Source organism: Talpa occidentalis, unplaced genomic scaffold, assembly GCF_014898055.3.
Source record: "Talpa occidentalis isolate TD23 unplaced genomic scaffold, MPIMG_talOcc4v2.1, whole genome shotgun sequence".
In the NCBI taxonomy this organism is placed as follows: Eukaryota; Metazoa; Chordata; class Mammalia; order Eulipotyphla; family Talpidae; genus Talpa; species Talpa occidentalis.
Genome location: NW_026555331.1, coordinates 104,808,923 through 104,826,363, shown reverse-complemented (window position 1 = coordinate 104,826,363; position 17,441 = coordinate 104,808,923). Strand labels below are relative to the sequence as shown.

The following is a 17,441-nucleotide window of genomic DNA, read 5'->3' as shown; positions in this document are numbered from 1 at the left end:
AATTTAAATTATCCCCACTGTCAACACCCTTACCCTCGCCTTACCGAACATCTATGCACAGTTTACAGTGAACCAAGTGTTTTTTCAGCATTCATAAACTCGTGGAGTTAACTCAAGCAGGAAGAAGAAACAGAAATTCACATCCCTTTATTTTAAAAAAATGGTTATTCATTTGTCAGATGTGTGTACTTATGTGAAGAACCAATGTCTGAACACATTTATGAGGTACCCACCTCCTGGAAAACATTGAAAATCAAACTCTTTAGTCCAGAAGCAGCCTAATTGAACCCTTGCCACAAAATGAGGGGAAAACCACTTTGAAAAGAAATCCACCCCCAAGGGACCCATGAAATGTTGGGAATATAGGCTTGTTACACCCACAGAAATATACTTTGTGAAGCGACAGCCCATGAATAGAACTGACTTTGCCCCAAAAATAGCTTCACTGCCTAAGTGGATTAATCCATTTAAGAAACAAATGTTAACTATATTCCCAAACAGTGGTAACCCACTGACTGCGACTCGATGTATAAGCAATGTAATGCAAACATCTACCTGTCCTTAGAATTGTATCCATGAATGTATATAGTTATCTGAATGTGCTCTTAAAGTCCTTGCCTCACTTTGGGGACAGCTCTATTCTTGGACATTGTCAGCTTTGTCTATCAGGTATTTGTCCACCCTGATTCTCTGAGTTAGATAAATATGCACTAGTTGGTCTAGGACATGCCTAGGCTGGGACATTAGTGTAAATATCAGTAGATAATGGACATAGGGGAAATGTGTAAGTCACGGTGGGTGCAGACTCAATTCACATGTCACTTTCATCAGTGGATGGTGATTATCTAAAGGCCTGGTGATAGGAAGAATCTAAGGCTGAATCCAAAAGCAGAACAAGCAAGAGTGCTGTGATCAGTTTCTCATTCCTCTGATGGGCATAATGATCTTAGGTGGCACCAGAGGCATCCCTGTCATAAATAAGCCCTGCCTATTTGGCTATTGCTCTGACAGTGAGAATCTTGTATTGCACTCTCTTCTCCCCTTTCTCAATCCAGTATTTCATTAGCTAGAACCTACCATGCATACCACCCCCTGGTGCTAGATTCCAGTCCCTTGTCATTAGTGAAATATTAGTTACCTGATCAGAAGAGCTTACCTAAGTGGAAGGTCACAGCAGCTTCATAGATTCAGAGAAGTGCTGTTCTTTGGAAATGGAGATATTTGATCCCTAATATCTAAGGTACCCAAGTCCACCTGTGGACTGCGTAGCCAGAAATGGCTTCATATGTAGAAATTATCCAGTCAAATGGCTGTTACATTTATAAACAATTTCTCCTGATTCCTGGGTGAGAATCAGGAGCAAAGGACCAAAACCCATGGAAATTCCAAAACTAAATAACCTCCTTATAGAGAGGATTTAGTTGGGCCAAATATTTTTTTATGTCTTTATCTAACAAGATCTTAACAATAACCTCTATGAGGTAGGTGTTAGGGTTACCTGTTTCATAAATGACAAGCCCAAGAGTAAAGAAGAAAAATAACGTGCCCAAGCCAGAATGCCTACTAAATCAGATTAGAAGTTTGCCTCCAAACCCTAGACTTTCAAACACCAGGCTGTGTTCACAGCTATTAATGATTTTGGAACTCAAGCTCCAGAGATCCTAAACCCAACTTTTTTCCTTTAAAGCTTCTCCCAACTTCTGGGGAAAATTATGCATCATCTCATTAGCAGTTCACATTGAAACCTTAAATAGAATTGTATTCAAATAGCTCTTTGAATTTAATTGCAGAGGAGGCAAAACAAGAAATCTCAAAAGCTATTTGTAGTTTTTTTTTTACCACAAACCCTCATAAAATGCAGCTTCTTTTATTTGTTCATTGGTTTTTACACGGATGTCAAATAAGCAATGAAAACCATATGTAAGAAATAGCCATTGTTATTCACAACTCAATGAAAGTAGAAAAAGAATGGAAAGGAGATAGTTGCCAAAGGAGGGATAATCTAGTTGACCTCCAAGTCAAAGATTTGTGGGTGTAGTTTTCAGAAGTGGTTTTTATTCTTGGTGTTGACGGAGAACAAGACCCCGGATTACTCTTTGCAAATCAAAATTAATTGCTGGGCTGATAATTGATGATGACCTTGTGGTTTAAAATAGTGGTTGCTGGGATCTGACCCAGAGCTTTCATTAAAGTTGATTGGCTATATTATTCCTTAGTTGTAAGAAAATACCCAGTATTTATTGGGAATGTGCAACATAATGATAGAAGGGAATTAGATTTTATTCACTGTTGCAATTATTCAACTTCAATGCATGAATTTCATTTGAGTGCTAAAATTCCGGAAAAGAGATTATTGGTGTGGGGGAAAAAAAGTAATTCCTAAGTACTATTCCCAAAACAGCTGCTAGCCTTTGAATGATGCTGTTCATGAAAATGTTTCCATTGGTCTGCACACTCCAAGCTGCCTGGATTATGCAGGGCTGGGGAGCAGGGAACATGCAGCACCTCATCGCCCCTTTGTGTGTCTTGTTTTAGGACAACACTTGCTTCTCCTGACCCTCCTGTTGGCTTTTGGAAAGGAGAAGATACTAGATTTGGATATTCTTGTATTTGGCTTCTTTCTCTTTGTCCAACTTACTGCTAATGACGCCTGCTAAATTCAGCAGTCCCATTTTGTTCAACATTCCTTGAAACTGAATTTTTTGATGGCAATGATAGAAAATCAAGTTGGATATTTTTAATGACTCGCATCTACCTAGAGAATAATTATAAATCATATTACAAACAGCATATATATGATACAATTAAAAATAATAATAAATTTCATATTGTAGCTTCTCTGCATCTCAAAGAATGTGATGTTTTGCCTATGTTCTACTCTTATAATCTAAAAATATAGGACTCTTTCCCTCAAGAAAGAATTATTTTCCTCCAAGATTATTAAATGGCCTTTTCTCTTTAATGAGAGGCTGGATATTAAAGTACACCACTCTGCAAGGTAAAATTGGCAACCCAATGTTATTGTTTTTAAAAATCTTAGACTATCAAAGCTATTTTATGTCAGAGAATGTAAATTAACTGTAGCTGCCCTTAAAAATAAGAAAAATAAGTTTTTCAAGAAACTAGATAAGAGATCACTTCCTGTCTTTTTCTTCTTCTCCCCTCTATTTTCTTCTCTCCTTGCCCCCCATAATAAAGTGAGCATTTATAAACAAAATTAGCCACAGAATCTGCTATACAATTGGTTTGCCCTCATGGTAATTTATTTTGTGCTAATTAATTAAACCAGAATGCCTCAAAGTCCAAGACCTAGATCCTTCTGTATGTGTCAGATATAAACAGTACAAGAAAGGGGGGCCAGAAGAGAGTCTCACTTAATGCAATAAAGCTGTCAGTTTGGATTTGATCTTAAGAGCAAAATCTGAATCATTGGCTATGTACTTCACAAATTATGCCCACAGCCCTTCTGAATATCAGATGAAAATTATGCACCGAAATCTCATGATTTATGTGCCAAACTAATCAAGTGGGGGGCGTGCAATGCTTCCTAGTGCTACTTTTAGTATTATTATTTTGCACTAAAATTTGAATAGCAGCATGTTAAGAGAGACTCAAAGTTTTGGTAGCACTGCAAAAATTTTTATGAAGCTTCCAAATTCACCCTATAGGCCTCAAATTGTGACATCAAAAATAGTTCCAGGATGAGATTATTCAAAAACATTATTAGAAACTTCCCCAAATCAGTCTTATTTGGGAATTCAAATTTTCTTTTGTCTGCTGAAAACAACATTTATTTATTTCCCAGATCAGCAGAAAAGGCCCTGCTCCTAATGAAGGCATTTACTCCACTAGCTGCTGGCAGGTCATGTTTCACTGGCCAGCTGTTTTCCAATCAAATACTCCTTTGACTTCACTATGGCTTTGCTAAAATGAGGAGACCCACGCCATGAATTTATTAGCAGATGTGCATTCTGAAAGCCATCATTACATGGAGACCCTGAGCAGCAGATCCTTTGACATGTGGGCCACACATGATTCAGCCTGAACTATACCCATCATTCCCAGGGCCATTTCCCATGGCTTGACTTGAATATCTTCGTTTTGCTTCCTTACTGACTCTGTGCGCCCTGTTCTAGATGGCACGAGTATTCATAAAGAAAAGACAACCGCCTAGGGAGAGTTGGACTCTCCACTGGAAAGACAGGTGTGTCCTTGTAAGCAACTCAAAACTCCCATTGTTTTGAGCCTGAGTTACAGATTTGAGCTTGTTTGGAATATTGTGGTCTATCAGCCAGCTCCCAGCAGCTTTCCTCAAAGGCTTTCTGGGTTTCACAAACTTGTTTTCACTGAAAATGGTAATGCCCAAAGGGCCATTGAAATAGCAGAACAAAGCTTTTGAACTTCAAATGAGGTAGCTGGATGTGGTGCTTTGCACAGAGCATCTGGTTGTGCCCCACATCAGAGCGTGTAACTTGAGGACTCTCCACGTGAAGAGCAGCCTTCCACTGCATAGGGTGACGCCCTTCCAGCCGCTAGCTGAGTAGCCGTCTCCAGTTGCCTGCCTTGCTAGAAGGTCTATAATTTGATTCTTCTCAAGAAATCAAGCCAGAGAAGCAAAGAAGGGGTTTATAGATGGCCTCATCATGTATACCTAAGGGGAGGAACATTTTGTTCATATTCAGCTACCCTAACTACCTTTGTGAATTTACCTGTGATTACAGCAATAGTTGAATAGATGCCTGCCAGCTCAGTAAAGGCCGCTCTTTACTTTCAGAACCAGCAGAAGCTGTGATGGCAGTATGTATTCTAAAACTCAGTAATTCAGCTCAGAAGTAACTGCACCACTAACACAAGTGTCAGAGATGAAAAATTTGTGAGTTAGAATTTCAAGAACAAGTGTCGTTTACATCCAGTATGAACTAGGAACCTGACATTTGTCAGACATAAAGTGCTAGGTCCTGGTTCAAGTACTCGACACATATTAACTCACTATGTCTTCAAAACTCTGTAAGATGGGCCCTTTTATTATCACCATTTACTGATAAGAAAAGTGAGGCCCAGAGAGGTTTGGCAGCTTGCCCAAAGCCACACAGCTGGAGCGCATAGAGCTGAGATTAGAATCTTAACATTCTACCGCCAAAGCCCAGCATCTTAACTGCTACACTAAAATTTTCAAACTGCAGACCATGACCTGTTGGTAAGGCAAGAAATCAGTGTGGCGGTCATGACCAGAATATTTTTTGAGTTTTTTTAAATTAAAGTTATGTTGCATTATAACTTTGTATAGGCTTCAGCTGTACATCACTATAAATAAACATCTGTATATACTACATGATATTCACCACTGAAGTTCAGTTATATTCTTCACCAAACACTTTACCCCTTTGTGCACATATTACCAGTCCCCCTAACTCTTCCCCTCTTGGAACCACTAATTTGGTCTTATAGTTTGCTTTTGTCTTAAAGTTTATTTTTGCTTTACTTAGTTTCTCCTTAGGCATTATATGCTACATACTCATACTTCATATAAGTGAAATCATATGGTGTTTGTCTTTCTCTAACTGACTTATTTCACTAAGTATATCTTCTAGGTCCATCCATGTTGTTACAAATGGCAGCATTTCATTTTCTTCACATAGCTGAACAATATTTCTCTGTGTGTGTGTGTACACACCACATCTTTATTCACTCTACTGTCAATGGGCCCTTAAATTGTTTCCAACCTTGACTATCACAAATAATGCTGTAATGAACATGGGGGTGCCAGGGTCTCTTCAAATTAGTGTTTATTTTCTTTTTTTTTTTTTTAAGATTTATTTATTTATACATACAAGAATTGGGGTAGAGGCCAGAGTTGTAGGGGGTGAAAAGATTCACCAGAGACAGAGTGAGGAACAGAACAGGCAGATTGACTGAAATGCACTGCTGAGGGGAGCAGCAGGCGAGACAGGTCTGCTGCGCCATGTGGGTCACTCCCTAGCCACAAGATTGAACTCGTGCTGCAGTGGCTGCGGCTAGCTTCATAAGTTGCATCTTAACCAACCCCTTGTGCACGAGGGAGGCCCTAATGTTTGTATTCTTTAGGTAAATACCCAGAGATGGGATAACTAGATCATGTGGAATTTCCATTTTTAATTTTTTGAGACCTCTCCATCCCACTTTCCATAATGGTGCACCAGTTTGCACTGCCACCAATAGTGTGCATACATGTGTCCCCTTCTCCTCACATCCTCTCCACACTTGTCTCTTTTGATAATCGCTTTCTCACAGATGTGAGGTGATAGCTCATTGCTGTTTCAATTTGTGTTTCCCTAGTTATAAAAGAGGATGAACATCTTTTTCTTATGCTTTGTGACCATCTGTATGCCTTCTTTGGAAAAGTAAAAACAGGATTTTTTGTCCAAATGAAAAATAATAGAAAAATATCAGAGTGTATCACATGTAGTAGGGTTGCTTCATGGAATTGTTTCAAATATTTACATACAAATTCCTTATTCTTGCTACAGATATGCATCATAATTGATATTTTTTCTGAATTCAGAAAGGTATTATGGTACAAATATTGCCAATTACATACCAGTCCTGGTAGGACCTGGGACAGCCCCTTATAAACAAACACATTAACAATTGTACAAGGAAGCATATGAATATTCACACCAAATATAATAAATAAAGTTGTTAATAGCCATCCAACAGTTTATGTCAAAATTTGCCTCCCAAAAAGTTTTGTAGCCAAATTTTAAATTTCTCCAGTTTTCTCCGCTCTGGAGATCTCAACATTGCCAGTTGCTTATCATCACCCAGTATGAGACACATTTCCTATAAAGGGCTGAGGTCAAAAATAATTTGTAAAACACTGCACAATGCTGTTGCTAGAATCATTGACTGTTGGAGCTGGGAAGGAACAGGGGCATGGTAGAGTCCATATATTCATAAACCCCAAACTCTTCAGTGTTAACAAATAGAAAAATCAGGGCTAGAACAGTGAGTGTTGGGACTTCGGAAGCTGCTGCTTCCTCCCCCAGAACAAGCCTCCTGAAACACAGCTCAGACCTCTGGAACACACGCCCTCTCCAGAGTCTTACAATAACAAACCACACCATGCATCTCATAGTTTGGATTCTTTTCAGGTTTTTCTGAGATAGACTCAAGTTTTGAGTGTTCATTTCTGTCGCAGGGTTCTCCAGAGCTGGTGAAAGCCAGGTGGTTTTCCCCCGCAGGACACTTAGGTTTGGGTGTTGGGCCAGAGAGCGAGGTGGCGGTGGGATCTCTACCCAGGTTCCAGTGAATTCTCTAAATTTCCTGAGTTTGTGGTTGAAACAGGTCTCCCTGGACCAGCAGTTTGACATTTCCCCCTGTGGTGTTATATTCATGTTTCCACGATCAACATGTCAGACTGAATGAACATTGTGGTCTAAGGATTTAAAAGATTTATAATGGAGTCTTGAAAATTTACTTAAGGCATATGTACTTCCCCAAGCAATAACAAATATTACTATAAATGACCATATTAAATTAAAGTAACTTAGGCATTTCTGATTTGTAGGAAAGTTAAAATTAATCTTAAGGCAGTTTCAGTTTCAAAATGAAAACATGACTTTGCCTGACCGCAGATTTCCAGCCAGTTAGTCAACAGTGAATGAGCCCTCAGGTGACTATTCTTTTTCTTTAAGGGAAATTCAGTTTTCTCTATGTTTAGAAAAAGCCATACTGGAAGGAAAGTTCTCCAAAAAAAATCAACCATAGTTGATTTTTTCAACCATGGTTTTATCAACCATAGTTGTATCTGGATATTTTTCTTAGAGAAGGAAAATGCTTTCATGTTGGAAACCTCAAAAGTGCTGGTAGTATTTTTGTTTTTGACAAGCTAAGTGGTGACTACACAGATTGTCATTTTTTATTTTTTAAACTGCACTTGTAAATATATACACTCATCTGTAAATATGCCACAAGTATTCTAATATTTTTAAACACCTAATAGTCACAAATCTATACAATTTTTTCCATAAGTGTTCTTTAATGAGATGTATTCCTTTTATAATTTTTAAAAGAAAACGAAGCCATTCTTACCTCTTCTTCCTCTCAGTCAGTCTGTTCCTTAATGAGTAGGCAAGGCTCCTGGTCCCAGTGCTTTTCTCCACATTAAAAAAGTGTTCTGCTAGGGCCTCCCCTGGTGGCGCAGCGGTTGAGTGCTGGGCAACAAAGCTGCCCGCAGCCTCTGCAGTGCCGGTTCGATCCCCGGCCACTGGCGAGGGTCCCACATGGCGCAGCAGACCTCTCCTGCCGCCCGCTGCTCCCCTCAGCAGTGTACTTCATCAGTCTGCCTGTTCTGTTCCCCACTCTGACTCTGGTGAATTCTCTCACCCTCCCATGCTTCTGACTGTACCCAGTGCTTGTATAAATAAATAATTTTTTTTTTTTTTTTTTTTTTAAGAAATGCCCCATAGGTTATCATTAAAAAAAAAAAAAAAAGTGTTCTGCTAAACAATTAACAATTCACTCTTGGGGAGGAAAATATCCCTGATTTGTAGTATTTGTCAATATCTATGATGTGAAAACTCCCATTATGGCGAGTTTCCTGCTACCAATGTGACTACACTACACACAGGTGGGGAGAGACGTGTGGTGCACACCATTATATAGTAATTCCACCAAACATGCTATTTTAATGTAAATAACCTTGATAATAGAGATCATAGCAAATGGAGTGAAATAGTCATGAACAGATCATCCTGGAATACCTTTGCTTTAAACTTAATTTAATTATAAGTTTACATCATTTAAGTTTTAATGGTGGCTATCTCTACTGGCTTATAAAATCCCTGAAAATTTAACAGCTCTCACAAGCCAACATGAGTCCATCCTAACACACTAAGGTTAGAGCAGTCCCCATTGCAAAACTGCAAGGAACTGGAAAGGTGGATACAGCCAGCCTACCCTAGGTCACAATGCAGTAGGGCTACAAATGATGACCCATCATGAGCCAAAAAGCCCTTCACTGCACAGCCTGGCTGCCATGGGAAGGCTGAGGCCTCCTGCTAATCTGACCGCCCCATTTCCAGCATGAAAGCCCCAGGGCGATCCCGTCTGCGCTTCCCAGGCCCTGAGCTCTACCTCTCTAAACACTTTCAACTTGACTCTGAAGTGAAGCTAGGAAAGCTCAGGTTCTTCCTTGCTGCTGTGGCTGCATGGTAGGGTGGGAGCGTTGGAGTCAGTCCCAAGACTGGGCTCTGGTACCAGCTCTGCTGCCAGAGCCAGCTAAACAGGCCACCGCACAACGGTTGCCAGTTACTGTGAAAAATGGGGGCCCTGAACTGGGTGATCCAGCTTCCCCTGACTTCTCCCTGCTCTAAAAGCCTGTTTTGGCTTCCTGATTACTAAGGGCTTTAGAAAAGACGGTGTCATGTCAAAAACCACTGAAAAAAGTTCATCACTCGCAGAGGGAACACGACTTCCTAGCTCTGTGCTTACAAAGCATTCCTAATCCTGACGATGAAGAGATCTGGACTGTGGTCCTTCCAGGACATATCATAATGAAGCCACCATTGAAGGTGGAAAATAGTTTGCCTGGTTTTCTAGTCAGAGTCGAGATACTCATGTCTTCAGTTCTAGCCTACGTCGCAGCCTTTACTCTGCCTCAGTGGGCACTTTGTAAACTTGTCTCCCCTGATGAGTCCTTGCCCTTGGGAATCTGCCTGTCTTTTGACAAACAGCTATATTGATGGGACATTGCTTTAAAACTTTAGGCTTTAATGCATTTCCAAAAAAAGGTAAAGTGCTGGTTAACCAATGAAAGGAAAAAAAGAATGGTCCAGTGTTATTGGGGGGGACAGATGGTGTGGCTGGTGAATTTTAACCAGCGCTTCCAGACATTTGGATGTCCATGCATGCATGTGTTGTCAATGGGAATAAATTGTGTGGCTGTGTCGCTGGTATAACAAGGTTGCCATGGTTTATGGGTGTAGCTTCAAGTTCATAACTACCCATCCCAGAGAGAAGGAGGGAGGGCAGAGGGAAAGAAAGGTTGGCAGAGGTGCTTTGAGTTTCGTGTTTAATGCTTTTAACATGGTGCCTCATTCTGGCTTCTAGAAAGCACTTAGCAGATATAAACCAAAAATAGATTGCTGTCCATAGCTGACCAAACCCGTGTGGGGGAGGTGGAGGCTGTGTGTGCACATTACTGTGTTCTTTCAGGGCTGTATTAATTGAAGATCAGATTCTCAGCAGAAAAGCAAAAGATATATATTAACACTTTACCTACTACAATTATTAGTCCCATTTTGCCAAAAATAAAACTGAGGTTTAATCAGTTTACCACAAATCACTTAGTAATGTAGCTAGGATTCGAACCCTCACCCTTATGACTCCAAGTTCCAAGGTCTTAAACTAAAATGCAAGATGTAAATTTTTCATTCTGCTACATAGCGCATCTGTGTTTATTTTACTATTTAAAAAACTAGTTTGAATTCCCTACATTGAGAACAGTTGATCTTGCTGGAAGACCCAATGTTTATCCTTTGGTTGTGTCCACACTTCATCCCCCAATTCAAGAAGCTTGGCACTGTGCTGTGTAGCAGTTCTAGTTAGAATAATAAGAAGTTCTGGTTTCTTACTTTTCTCTGAGAGTCTATATTTTAAGAGAGGTTTATAGGAGAGGAAAAAGCCATTTTAAGAGCAGTACAACCAGCTTTGCCTCTAAAATAAAAGGAGTACCTGGCTACAGGATGCAAGCAATTCTGTTTTTGCATTGTCATTCCTTTCTTCTTTATAAATCTTCACATCTTATAACACAAAACCTGAGCTTCAAGGCAAAGCACATAACTATTACAATTCAGTTCAATGCATACAATCCAGTTTATAGATCTAGACAGTATTGCAGAAGCCATTCAAGAAATGTGTCATCCATGTACCAAGTAGAAAAGACCTTCAAGCCATTCTAACAATATTGTGACATTGTTTCATTGGGTATTTAATCGACTCTTAAGATACTAGCAGGGTTAGAATGATCTGTTGGCTTCCAATATTTCATAGTGTAATGAAGACCAGTACGGAGGAATTTTATAGGCAGCTTGTGAAATGGCTTGAGTAAAATACCATGTTTAAGTACAGTAGAATCAGTTTATGATGTATTGTATAAAAACAGTTAAAACACAGTTGCAAGGACTTGCGGGATGTGGGAATAGTACTTCTTTGCCTAAGCAGGGGGCACAGGCATCTGTTTTATTGCCTGAACACTTCTAGACACTCTGTACACTAGGAGCATCCATCACCAATTTCAAAAAATGCAGCTGAACAAGTCTGCCTATCAATAATACAAAAAGTTGTTTGCTCTTAGAGTAATAGGTGCCATTTTATAGTTTTGATCTTATTTTACATGAACTTGAGAAATGTCAGATTATACAGTGAGAAAAGAATTGTTGGAATATTACTAACCTTGGAAGTGTTGAAAGAATAAGTTTGAAGTTTCCAAAATGAAGCTATTGGGAAAAGTCATTTTTCCCTATGTGAAATCTTTAGTACTTATCACCTCCCATATACCATTCTCTCTGTCTTCTGGAATCTGGGCACATTTATTCAGTCATTCTGTGACTGTTTACTGAGATGGGCTTGTCAGTGTGTTAGAAGCAGTTATGGAGACTTTTCATTCTGCTAGGGAGATAAGACCTATACTCAGTGAAGAAAATCTTAAAATCTAAAATAACAATATGAGAATCCAGAGTAATACAGAAAAGAATCTGTTTTCATGCATGCCAGTCAGGAGGCAGGAACAATAAATAGGACCAACCAAAAGAGAGGAATCCCTCTCTATCTGGCATAGCTGGGAATCTTTGAACATGGGTGGACTTCCTGAGGGGTTGAAAGAGAGAACCTTCCAAAAAAGAGGCAATCTTACAACTGACGTCCCTGCAGTGGGTACAGATATTATCTGCATGTATAATACCCAGCTAGGAGTAAGCCAAGGAAAGGAATGGGCTTTAAGAAACCTCAAAACAGCAAGCTTAAAAGATCATTTCATCTCATGGGAAAAGGGAAGCTGACGTGAGTTTTTGAGATTATAACTGACGTATGAACAAGTCCCTTCCCCAAGCTCAAACCTTCCATAAGCTCTGGAGAAGACTCTTGTACTTAACCTCCCCTTGTCACTGCAGGTTTATGACGGATGCTGCCCGCCGAGAGCAGGAGACACTAAAGAAGAAGATTCAGCCAAAGCTCTCGCTGACCCTGTCCAGCTCAGTAACTCGAGGGAATGTGTCCACTCCACCACGCCATAGCAGTGGAAGCCTTACTCCCCCCGTGACCCCGCCCATCACCCCCTCCTCTTCATTCCGCAGCAGCACTCCAACAGGTGAGTGACTTGGCCCCACCACCTTCAGGTGGGGGCTGGGAAAGTGTGTGTGTGTGTGTATGTGTGTGTGTTTGTTTCTGTGTGTGAGAGTGCACGTGCACATACACTGGAGGTAGAAGAGGACCTGAGACAGATAGTGATTCCATCCCATCTCTGTAGAGCTTGTTGATTCATTCACCTATTATAAATATTTCTTCAACAATAATAATTTATTGTTTATATATGTATATGATAATCCTTGTATAGATATTTTTCCCAGCCTCTACCATTTGCATGTATGGATAGAGTAGTGCAGTATCTTGGATTTGCTCCAGGGGCGGAGGAAGGGATGAAACAAGATTGCCATGGATTCACTACTGTAGAAGCTGATGAATGAGTACATAGACGTCCATTATATTATTCTCCCTTTTTTATATTTTTATTTTTTGCTTAGTTTTAAGTTTTTCCTTAATAAAATGATTCTTAAACATTTAGAGTGCCTCCTGGGTGCCAGGCACTGAACTGCAATGAGACTTCGCCCTTGTCCTGGAGCCACTTATGCCTAGTGGAAGATGTTGGCATTCCAGGGGCTCAGCGAGAAACTCTAGTCTGCCCCTCCCAAATGTGGAAACAACTGAAAAATAAAACAGGAGTCAGCAGTACAGATTAAAACCTAATTTTAATTAGACTGCAGAGTGGCACTCAGGTTGTAACTGGGCTTCTTAGCACATCTTCCCTGAGTTTAACTATTTCCCAAACTGCCCTCTGATTAGTGGAAACAAACTCAAGAGCATCCTGGATCCCAACTGAGCAGGCTCAGCCCCTTCTCCCAGCACACAGCTCCCTTCAGCCACTGCTTCCCCACAGGCAGAAGTGAGTTCAGAGACTGGAAAGTTCCCTCCTCTCTTTTCCATCTGAGAAGCACGGAATATATTTCCCTTCTCCTAGTAGGAGTATAGACAGCTATTAATCAAATAAATACACCAATAAATAGAGTATTGTAATCATGCCAAGTGCTACATAGAACTCAGTGATATAAGAACATCCAGAGACAAGTTCAACCCAATCAGATGAGTCAACCCCAGAAGATGAGTAGGAGTCCAGAGGGAAAAGAGGAGCTGGGTGCTTCTAGATGCCAGGGGCAGCATTCTGCAAAGCCTCCATGGGTTAGGGAGAATGCTGGTTCCTCGATCCTGAAAGTAAACCAGCAGGGTATTCTTTGGATGAGACCCAGGAGGTCAGCAGGGATGCGGGCACTGTGCATCTTATTAAAGATTCTGATTGATTTTAAGAGTAAAGAGAAGCCACTTAGAAACACACCATCTTCTTCATAGCATTGCTCCCTTGACCTGGGATACAAGTATTTATTTTCTCTTACAGTTTGTTTTTCTTTCATGCATCTCATTAAGGGAGGTGACCACATGAGAATTTCTCCAAGTGTATGTTGGAATATTATTTTTACTATACAGTAGTTGGTGGAAAGGGATTCCCTAATAAGTTTGGGCAAATAATGAGTGAAACAAAGTTAAATTGGCGTCTTTAATGCAGGCCTTTAATATACACTGTTGTTCTCCAAGACAAGGGTTTAATATGTTTCCCATACTTACTTGCTCCCATTATGGGACCTCTTTTACAAGGGGGATCTCAGGACTCATGACTGATGGACAAGACACCCTGTGCAGCATCAGGATTGGGCATTTCAAAGACAGAATAGGCAAGGAAGGCAGACAGATCAGAGAGACTACCTGAAATTCTCCCATCACAAATCACTAGTAATGGCCACTTTATAGGTGTTTGTTCAAGAGCTCAGTGTGACAGCGTATGTATGCACCCAACCGCCAACAAGTGTTTGTTCTCTGGACTAGAAAAATCAACTGGTTGCTTCAGGAACAGAGTCAAAATCCTTCCTCTGTAGAGGGTGAATTGTTCCACATGTGTTGGGCACTTATTATATTCTGTGGCGGTTCACTCTTCCAGGATCTTTGTGTAATATTTATCTTGTAAATTAAGGAATGCCACGAGAATGTAGTGTTAGTCTACAGTCCCCTTTTTGGGTATTTCTGCGAATATTCATATATGCTATGAATTATGGGGGTAGTTTTATACCTGGATGTGTTTTATACCCTGACTAAACAGGGACAGACTCATGGCTAATGCCAGATAACTATGACTGCCCCAATTAGTAACGGGTACCCTAGAACCCAATGAAAATAAAGACAGTTTAAAAGTAGAGCTTATTATTTTTCATGTAAGAATATTTGGAAAAAATGGAATCATTTCCTTTCCTTCAGACATAAAGAAATCTTTCTGACACCTTGCCTATTTTAGCAGTTTCCCACTGAGAGAATTAATTTATGTTGTGGTAAAGATGTATCATTTTCACTCTGTCAAGCTCATTGGTAAGTTACTTGCTGTTTGAAGAACATTCCATGTAAACATCAAAAATTAGCAGGGGAAATGGTTCTTGAACCCCCTACCCCGTGCAATTTTGATTGTGTACATTTTCCAATGTCTGAAATGTTATTTTACCTGTATTTAGAGAGATCAGCTAATTTTTCCTATCTAATGTGGTTTCAGTCACTTTCATTACCAGGTTATAAATAGTATTCCCTGATCCTACCTCCTAAATTCACTCTTCAAAGTTCTATATTCAAGGTACATTCCTGGTCCAGAAGTAATAGTCATCTTGTAGAAAATTGCATTTATACAATACTCTTTAAAAAATATACAGCCTTGCCTATACTTGACTTGGAGCTCAGCTTGATCCTAGACTTTTGGGGATTTCCTAGGTATTCTTGGAACCAAGATTTATTTTGTAATTTCTAAACCCTAGGAGAATCTTCTTTCATCTTTTTTATTTCTATCCTTACTTGTTTTGTTTTCTTTATATATGTATATATAAAGATCTTATTCACTGAAGGGAGGCTTAGAATGGTTTAAATCATGGGTCAATAAGCTTTTTCTAAAGAACCAGATAGTAAATTCCTCAGGCTTTGCAGGTATACAATCTCTGGCTCAGCTACTCAATTCTGCTGTTATATTAAGAAGGCAGCTGTAGAACCACAAAAACAACTAGGCTTGGTGTGTTCCACTAAAACTAAAAGTTTTTTAGAAAACTTTATTTACAAAAATAGGCTGGATTTGGGAGTATTTACACCAGTGAAATTGGCAAACTGTATCCCCATTTTATGGTTATACTGCTGTTTTATCCTTTCAGTATTTATCCACTTAACCTTATTTAGTTGGTAGTTCAAGGGAGTGTGGTTTTGAGTAAACCAATTTCCAGTAAATAACCATTTTAAACAATAGGTTGCTTTGCAACCAACAATGTCACTGTGGAATGGCATGCAAAGGTTTCAACGTGATATTGTTAAGTGAAAAAAATGAGGTTTTAAAATTATTCCCCCAAAAGTAAACTGTGGTTACCTTAATATGAATAGTGCCTGTGGCTTAATTAAGTAATTTCTTCTTCCCTCCCTATATTTGCTACTGAATCTCTCAAAACAGTGACTCTCAATCTGACTAAAGACTGAAATCACCTTGGAGGATTTGTAAGCCTTTGCTTGGGCTCTGATTCAGTTGGTGAATGGGGCTTGGGCATTAGGAATTTTTAAAAACTCTCAGACTAGGTAATTCAAACCTATAATCAGAGTTGGGAAACCAGTTTTCAAATGTGACCCATCCAGTTATCACACTGAGTGTTTTTTTGGTTGGGTTCCCATAATTCCCTCTTGCCTGAAGAAAGGTTACTGTCGGCCATTTGCTTAGACTCCAGAGATGAGTCCAATGGGACTGAACAGATGCTCGCTTATGTCTTAATGGAGAAGCCATGGAAAGTGTTGGCTGGATTTCTGGTTATAATAGCATTGCATAGTCTCTCCTGGAAAATATTTGTATATATATTTTGGCCCACTCGGGGGAAAAATTCAAGTATTAAACCAGAGAAAGGCGCCCAAGGTAATTAAACCAATTTTGGGGGGTTTTTGTTTAGGCTGCGTATTACAACCATGATGTCACAGATTATACCGATTAAAGCTTAATTTGAGTTTCTACATTGTGTTATTTCACTTTCTATGCATGTGTCTCCTCTGGCTTTCTAGTAGATTCTTAACATTCCTCTCTGGCTTTTGCAATAAATTATTTGTATTTATAAGGATTTTGAAATTTTCAGGGGTTAGGGATACATGGTGAATAATGTTAAAGAGTAAAGCATTGATTTTTCTCCTCAGGGTGGCAATTACTTTATGATTAAAGACTTAAAGACATAGAATTTAGTTTGCATTTAGAAGCTCTATCTGAATGGGGTTAAAATGAACTGTCTTCCTACCCCTGTGTCTTCATTTTTAGAGAAGAAAATTAAATACTTACTAAAGTCAGAAAACCTTAGAGAAAGATAACTAAGTAAGGTCTAAACTAACATACCTTCCCCTCACCCACCCCACCCCCCAAAAGAAGAGAGTGAAGTAGAAGGAAAATCTCAGGGGGAAATCCTATTTAACGGTGGAATATAAGAAAAGAAAGGTGAACTATTTCAGTCTAATTAAATATTGTGACCTACTTACTTACACATTCCTGAAGCCGTGGTTTGGTATTTTTAACAAGCTTTACCCTTAAGAGTTGAATATCTGGATAACTCCTAAGGACCATTTTCTATAGTCTATTTTGAAAAATGGTTTGGTTTCTATTTCCCTTTTCACAAAAAATGTGCTGTCCTGAAGCTGGAGCAGGAAAGAAGTTACTATGTTACCTGCCTGACAGCATGTTCAGAGCCACCAGCATACCCTTGCCTGGCCTATAGTTTGCTTGTTTGTTTATATACTCCTTTGTTCTCATCATTTTCCTTTCACCTTTCTTGCTTTACTTACAAGTCCTTTATCCTGCTCCTGAGCATCAAGGTCCAGTCTTGGGACCAATTCTCCTCCCTTCCCCCATCATCTTACATGGCTACTTGTTTTTAATCGCCTCTTGCGCCTCCGTGTTGGTAGAATAAAGAATGGCAACAGAGAATAAATAGTATTTTATTCCACAATCACACCCCATATGAAACCTTCCCAGACAAAGCATTCTGTTGATTTGAAGAAAACAATGAAATTGATGGTGATCTGTAATAATAGAT

At 39.5% G+C, this 17,441-nt stretch overlaps 1 protein-coding gene across 2 annotated transcripts in view; it reads left to right on the top strand.

The window, feature by feature from the left end:
• The window catches only part of JAZF1 (JAZF zinc finger 1), a 304,692-nt gene that overhangs the window by 245,611 nt on the left and 41,640 nt on the right, over positions 1 to 17,441 (top strand). For both annotated transcript variants that reach the window (XM_054692437.1, XM_054692438.1), the window contains exon 3: positions 12,150 to 12,346. In XM_054692437.1, the coding sequence (XP_054548412.1) occupies positions 12,150 to 12,346 (197 nt within the window). The remainder of the gene's footprint in view (positions 1 to 12,149; positions 12,347 to 17,441) is intronic.